The following is a 7,329-nucleotide window of genomic DNA, read 5'->3' as shown; positions in this document are numbered from 1 at the left end:
GAGTTGCAAAATCAAAATTGAACTTGACAGAAAACAAGCTATACCTTTAGATAAAGTAAGTCCGTGACCTTTCTACCATATGTAGCCTTGGTGCATTCTTCAGAACTATTCACACATGCCATGCTCCATTACTTCTCTTTCTGTCTGTGAAACCAAAATTCTCTCATCTAAACTAACATGTTAGCCTGGGCCTCAGGAGAGGTCAATTTTCTGGTTGACAACAACGTAAGTTATTTTGACATGAAGAAGAATCCATTCTCCTCCATAAAAAAATACAGATTATGAAAAATCCTTCATCTTATCTTTCTGTTTTCAGGATTACTATATTATAAAATGCATAACACTCACAAGTTAAGGCTGTTAAAACCATGCAAATACTCATGACAAACAGTACTCAAGCATGCACAAATAAGTATATATTTCTTCTACATAGAATAAAAATGATAAAAATCTATGATTTCATCACATAAAGCACAAAATAATGAAATGTCAGTTTTACATAGACTTGTGCCTGTGGAATTTATACACATGGAGTGTTCCCAAAGCATGCAGAGAATGTTACATAATTGTGTTTTTTTTTTTTCTTCTTTTTTTTTTTTTTCTCTCTTTTACAAATTCTCTAAAATCGTATGATGTTTTAATACAATAAACCATTTTCTAATCTATATTATACACCAAAAGAAATAAGAGTATTTCTAGGTTCTTATATGGGGAGCAATTAGGTAGGGGAAATCACTCTGATAGCTCTGGAGTCCATACTAAGTAAGGATAAGTTAACATTGACAAAATGAAACATTAAATACAAGTAAAAGCACAATTTCATAAGATAAGAAATTGGATGTTCTCATTGAGTATAACTTTCGTAATCCAGAAATGAAGGACTGTCACCACTAATACAATGTCACCACTTTTCCAATTAAAGAAAGTACATCAGAAGCTGCTTACTGCAGCTGCAAATGTCTCCATTTCACTGTTCTGATTTACTCCATTACAAGCCTATTTTCTCCTGTACATGACTAGCTGCTGTGTAGCTGGGAAGAGACCATTCAGGTCAAGGGCTGTGTGCAAAAGACCGCTGAAATAATAAGAGAAGAAGTAGGAAAATTACTTTCTCTCAGAGAAGAAAAGTAAGGTTTCAACGTATACATGACTGAAGTATGGAAACTGTCAGTTCCACTGACACTGAAGTGGTAAACCATGTGAGTATGTGGAAAAACAGGGTGTGACTTAGCCTTTTTATCCTTTGCCTTTGTGGTTCCTGTCAGATATGATGTGAGCTAATTCTCTCACAAAGCTGTAAAACAATAACAGTTTCTTACTTTTTAATTATAATTTGGTGACAGACATTGGATGAGGGAAGGAGGCGGACATTATCTGGGGATAAACCAGTAAGAGGGTTTTGTCTATCAGCAGCTGTGCATGAGGCATCAGCAGCTGTGCACACACTCTTCACTGTTTTAGTATAAAATCATACAGGGAAGTATCACTCCAGATGGGGAAGGCTTATATATGCTAGTCCTCTACCAACCAAGCTGTAAGCATATTCCTTCCCATCCTGGTCACTGCCCAGCCTTCAGCAATGCATCTTGGTGCATCTCTGTCTGCCATCCTCTTCCACACTAACACCACATTAATGTTAACACCTTCTACATTTAACAACATGTTAACATCATGTGAACCTTACATGTTCCAGTGCACTGTGCATGAACAGCGTTAGAGATAGAACTGCTGAGAAAAGCTCTTACATCCATTTTGAAACACAGCTTCCCAGCATGCCTGATCTGCACCGTGCAAATTGTGTTGTGTATTTTTGCACTTCTATATCCAGTTTGTTTTAACCTTTTTTTTTTTATTTTATTTTTAAAGGAGGAACTGGATAACATAACAGTGACAAATACTGTTGAAAATAACAGAGCCAAGCTTGGGAGATGTTACTAATTCCTTATTCACATATTCTTAAGATGTAAAATGAAAATTGTGTTGAGAATGTGTGAAAAACAAACCTATGTCAAGGACCAGATGTGGACCCCCAGCTCTCAGCCACCTGTGCTTCATACATGCCTCTATGGTTTTGCAGATGTGCATAATGTTATAGCTCCTGTAGTACCATCTGCAGGTATCGATTCTCCTTCGTTGTGTAACCCAGGTAAACTCATCCCCTTTAGGGGTAAATATCAAATATCTGCCACTTTTCACAGCAGAGACCAAGGTACTCATGGCTTGTAAACAACTGTGTACCACTGACAGGCTTGGAAGTACTTGACGTGCTTTCACATGTTACCTCTCCCTACAGCTCCCCAGATATTACACACTATTGTCAGTGCACACCTGAGGTTTTGGAGGATCTTTCCACCACTCTGCCAAAAGTCCCCAGGATAATTTGTGCAGATACCCCAAACAATGCATGTCGTATTTCCTCTTAGCCTACTCTTATGGTACGTGGGAGCTCCTGCTTCCCACCCATCACCCTCTTCTCTGCCAGCTGCCTCCTGGCAGCCTCTCAGCTACAACTGCCGAAGCAGAGCGAGCTGAGCTCCGGATCCCCCGTGATGCAGGAACATGTCAGCATCCTCCAGGCCCACGTGAAAAGCGCCCACCTGCACGCGGCCTCACCGCCACTTCACGCCTGGCCGGGTACCAGAGGCACCCATCCCAGACCACGCGTGGACACCTTCACCTGGCCGCCCCCAGCCGTTCAACCCACGTCCCGTGGGGGCAATCAGCGCGGAGGGGGCGAGCTCCCACCTCCAGCCGCCACTGCCCGCTCGGGGTCCCTCTCACCTTTCCCTCACCCGTTACACACGAACCCACGGGGCAGCCCCCCCACACCCCACGGGAACCCCACGCTTCGCCCGTGTTAGAGCGAGGGAGGGAGGGGCGGAGGAGGCCGGTCGGTGAGGGAGGCCGGGCCTGCCCCGTCCCTCCGCGCCCCGCCCCGTCCCCTCGTCCCGGCCGCCCCAGCCCCTGAAGGACTCCGGGGCGCTCAATGTCAGGCGGGCGGCGCGGAGCGGAGCGGCCGCCGGCAGGGGGCGGGCGAGGGGAAGCGGTGCCAGCCCTGCGCCGGAGCGCGGCTCAGTGTCGGCGGCGCTGGCCATGCCGGGCGGCGCGGCGGAGCGGAGCTGAGCCCAGCCGAGCCCAGCCGAGCCCAGCCGTGCACAGCCGAGCCGAACCGAGCCGCTGAAGGGCACCGGCACCGGCACCCAGGCATCCCTCGCGATCTCCCGCGGCCGGGGCGCGCAGCATGGAGGCTGGGAAGCGCAGCTCCTCTCCCGGCAGCCGGGACGAGGGCAGCGCCAACGCCTTCCCGGCCAAGCCGGCGGCCCCGGCGGAGAAAGCCCAGAGCAGCCCCGGCGGCGGGGGCAGCGGCGTGAAGGAGCATGGCAACTCCGTGTGCTTCAAAGTGGACGGCGGCGGCGGGGGCGAGGAGCCCGCCGTGGGCTTCGAGGATGCCGAGGGTCCCCGGCGGCAGTACGGCTTCATGCAGCGGCAGTTCACCTCCATGCTGCAGCCGGGGGTCAACAAATTCTCCCTCCGCATGTTCGGCAGCCAGAAGGCGGTGGAGAAGGAGCAGGAAAGGGTTAAAACTGCGGGGTTCTGGATCATCCACCCCTACAGCGACTTCAGGTGAGCGCGGCGCGCCCGCAGGGGCGGCAGGCGCCCGGGGCGCCCCGCACGGCTCCGCACCGACACCCGCAGAAACTTCGCCGGGCTGCGCCGCGCCCGGCCCGACGGGCTGCAGGGCTGCCCCTTCCCTTCCCTTCCCTTCCCTTCCCTTCCCTTCCCTTCCCTTCCCTTCCCTTCCCTTCCCTTCCCTTCCCTTCCCTTCCCTTCCCTTCCCTTCCCTTCCCTTCCCTTCCCTTCCCTTCCCTTCCCTTCCCTTCCCTTCCCTTCCCTTCCCTTCCCTTCCCTTCCCTTCCCTTCCCTTCCCTTCCCTTCCCTTCCCTTCCCTTCCCTTCCCTTCCCTTCCCTTCCCTTCCCTTCCCTTCCCTTCCCTTCCCTTCCCTTCCCTTCCCTTCCCTTCCCTTCCCTTCCCTTCCCTTCCCTTCCCTTCCCTTCCCTTCCCTCCCCTCCCCTCCCCTCCCCTCCCCTCCCCTCCCCTCCCCTCCCCTCCCCTCCCCTCCCCTCCCCTCCCCTCCCCTCCCCTCCCCTCCCCTCCCCTCCCCTCCCCTCCCCTCCCCTCCCCTCCCCTCCCCTCCCCTCCCCTCCCCTCCCCTCCCCTCCCCTCCCCTCCCCTCCCCTCCCCTCCCCTCCCCTCCCCTCCCCTCCCCTCCCCTCCCCTCCCCTCCCCTCCCCTCCCCTCCCCTCCCCTCCCCTCCCCTCCCCTCCCCTCCCCTCCCCTCCCCTCCCCTCCCCTCCCCTCCCCTCCCCTTCCCTCCCGGCGCTCTCCAGCGTGCTGCACCGGGGAGGCCGCGGTGGGGTCGTCCCGGGCCGCCCGTGCGGGCAGGGGGCGGCGGCAGCACCCAGAGCCGTGTCGCTGACACCCACGGCCGCCGGAGGGGCGGCTTTGGCGGAGCTGGAGGGAGATAACTTTGTCCAAGCTAGAGCTGTGTACCGGGCTGGGGCTCTCAGAGGTGCCCCGGCACATGCTGCGCTGGGTAGCTTTGGCAGTGGGTTAGGTACGTGCAAAATCGGACTGATATTGTGAAAAGCTGGGCAAATAAATTCCCGGGAAGAGGTATTAAAACTGTGTCTTAAATGAAGGACTATTTCATTTTACTACGCAGACCAGCTGCCTGTGTGCCTTTGTAAATTTACCGCTCTCTGGTATTTGCTGAAGAAATACCAGTGTTGTTAAGCATATTTGATCAAGAGCTTGAATTGACCGCTCAGCATATACATAATAAATGAATCACACTGGAGACCCTTTTTTAAAAAAGGGAAATCCAGCACTTTCAGCAGTCACATGCATCTCACACAAAAATAGGCTGAATAGAACATGCTCCATGAGGAAACGCGAGGAAATACTCGCAAACCTGAGTTTCTGTGGGACTGTTCAGGATGAAGTGCTGGGCAGCAAGCTGTGCTTGCCACATGCTGTCAAGTTCCAGAGCAGGGTAGGGCCGGCAATTCATCCTGGCTTAAAATTGCTGGCTCTCTGGAGGCCAGGAGCAGCATCAGCTCCTGGAGTACCTTTCCCCTTTCCAGCCCGCTGTGCTGCACCAGCAGGTGCACCAATGGGGACAGCCACGGGTCCTCACGCTGCTTGGCTGCCAGCAGAAGGGCAAGCAGCAGGGCACCGTGGCTCTGGTAGCCTCTTTCCTTCCCACCAGTGTGCATGGGTGACTTGATTCACGTCAGGATGCCATTAAAATGAATGAGGTTATTACGGGGAGTCAAGTCACTTGTTTTGTTGTAAGCTCAGGGTCCAAGCAAGGTACTCTGTCCAACAGTGTCCTGGGCAGGATAAGGTTACAAATCTTATTTTGTAACATGCAGCTCTAGAAGGTGATATATCAGATAGGTGATAAGCATGTTCATTGTGTTTCCTTACACAAATATCTTCTAATGCTGTCCTGATTCTTCCTTTGGGAAGGTTTAGAGATCATAGTGTATGTTTGTTTTGCTTTCTTTTTTTTTTTTTTTTTTTTTTTTTTTTTTGTAGGAATAAGCAACACTGCACCCTTTCAGTCCTATAATCTCCATATTCTTAAAGTAACTATATTTTCTGGGGGAGTTATTGTGTATTTATTTTATTAGTATTAAAGTGTTTGATTCTTGAAATAAAGTTCATAGTTCTTAACATTTTTCCAGACTTAGATGATGTGGGCTTATCCAAACCCAGTTCTTTATCCAGTAGGACAGTTACAGTGAGAAATTACAGTGATCTGCTTGTGCCATTTCTCCTGAAATAATTGTAACTGTATAAAGGTACTACTCTTTCTGGGTGCCGGTGTTTATAGACATGGGCTACTATGTTGTACTATGTAGTAAATTCATCTTCCTGTGCAGGAATAAGGACAGTGCCAGTCAGCGCATCCTTACAGTGTCTCTGTTCCAGAGTAAAGGCATCTATAAGGGTGGAGTTGTTTTGATGTTTTTGCATTTTGTAAGAATGTAATGTTTGTAGGTAGACAAGCTGTAAAACTTCCAAAGAGACAGAGGTATTCTAGTTTCACTGTGTTAATGTGGATGGCACCAAGGGAAAGAACTAAATTTTCTATCAATATAACAACAAAAAGGTAAAAAGACAAATGTTTCCCAGTATCAAAATGGGAACACTTAGGGTAAGCTTGTACATGTAGCTATGACTAGGATATTTGTAGCACATGTGAAAATGGACATTACAGTAAATTTTGAATACAGGCACACTTAGGGGAATGATGGGTTATCCACACAGGAGATGGGAAAACTGTGATACGGGCTTCTGTGGATTCTCATCTATTTCTGTTTTTCCAGTTCCAAGTGCTTGCATGCTTTTGCTGGAATATTTTGATGCATTTGGTTAGTTACTGACCTCATTCTCTTCTGCTATTTATAAATTTTTTCATGTTTATTGACACTGAGCACTTTGGCTGCATGGTGTAGGGAGGGGGAGCAGGCAGTATCCCTGTGCCCTCATGTTACCCTTTTTGGTGTGTGCAGAAGTGTGCAAATTGTGAAGAAACTCAGGGCCGTATGAATGTACTCTCATCCTTGCTGGGCTTGGTGTCTACTTTTATGGCTCTTTGTCCTGCCTATGTTTCAGGGATGAATTTGCTCTTTATCACACAGATACATTCTTGGAGAATTGAATACCATAAATATTGCATAATATTTCCGCAAGGGGACCGTTTTGTTCCTGGTTGTCTCTTCCCAGTTTTCTGAGGTTAACGTCTAATGTTAAAGCTGTTACGTAAACTGAGCACCTAATGCACACCCAAGGATCTCTGTTTGTCTCTTCCCAGCTGTGATTGCTGCCTCTCTGAACCTGGACAGCAATTCTGTTCAGTTGCATGAGTCACAAAATCTACCATCAGTGGTAGTGTTTATTGCAGTCCTTCATGCTTGCTTTGAGATACCAGGAGCCTTCAGCTGTACCTGCTTGTGTGTGTGAGAGCAACCCCGGGAAGGCATTGCGGAGCCAGCCATGAAAAAAAGTAGCACAAAGCCAGGGGGAGACCCCAGCAACTGCAAAGGGTTCTTGGGCTGCCATAGTGGTTTCATGCATTTCACAGCAGATTTATTGTAGACATGAGATTCGGGCAGCTTCTCTATTTTACAGGCTCCTGATATCATTGGAAATGGATGTACTGTGGCCATTTTTTCAGATGAGTGCTTGGTGGCTATCACTCAGGGACATCAGGAGTTTCATGAATTCTCAGGGGGTTTGCATGCATGTGCCTGGCCTGT

At 49.6% G+C, this 7,329-nt stretch overlaps 1 protein-coding gene across 1 annotated transcript in view; it reads left to right on the top strand.

The window, feature by feature from the left end:
• The first annotated feature begins 3,097 nt into the window (after window positions 1-3,097).
• Window positions 3,098-7,329, top strand: part of HCN1 (hyperpolarization activated cyclic nucleotide gated potassium channel 1) — a 207,939-nt gene continuing 203,707 nt past the window's right edge. Inside the window, exon 1 of the mRNA XM_084505239.1 lies at window positions 3,098-3,624. Coding sequence (XP_084361365.1) covers window positions 3,242-3,624 — 383 coding nt within the window. The 5' untranslated portion in view covers window positions 3,098-3,241. The remainder of the gene's footprint in view (window positions 3,625-7,329) is intronic.

The sequence above is a fragment of the Aythya ferina genome, assembly GCF_964211825.1.
Source record: "Aythya ferina genome assembly, chromosome: Z".
NCBI lineage: Eukaryota > Metazoa > Chordata > Aves > Anseriformes > Anatidae > Aythya > Aythya ferina.
Note: the sequence above shows the minus strand (reverse complement) of the source record. Positions and strands in the feature narration are given on the sequence as shown.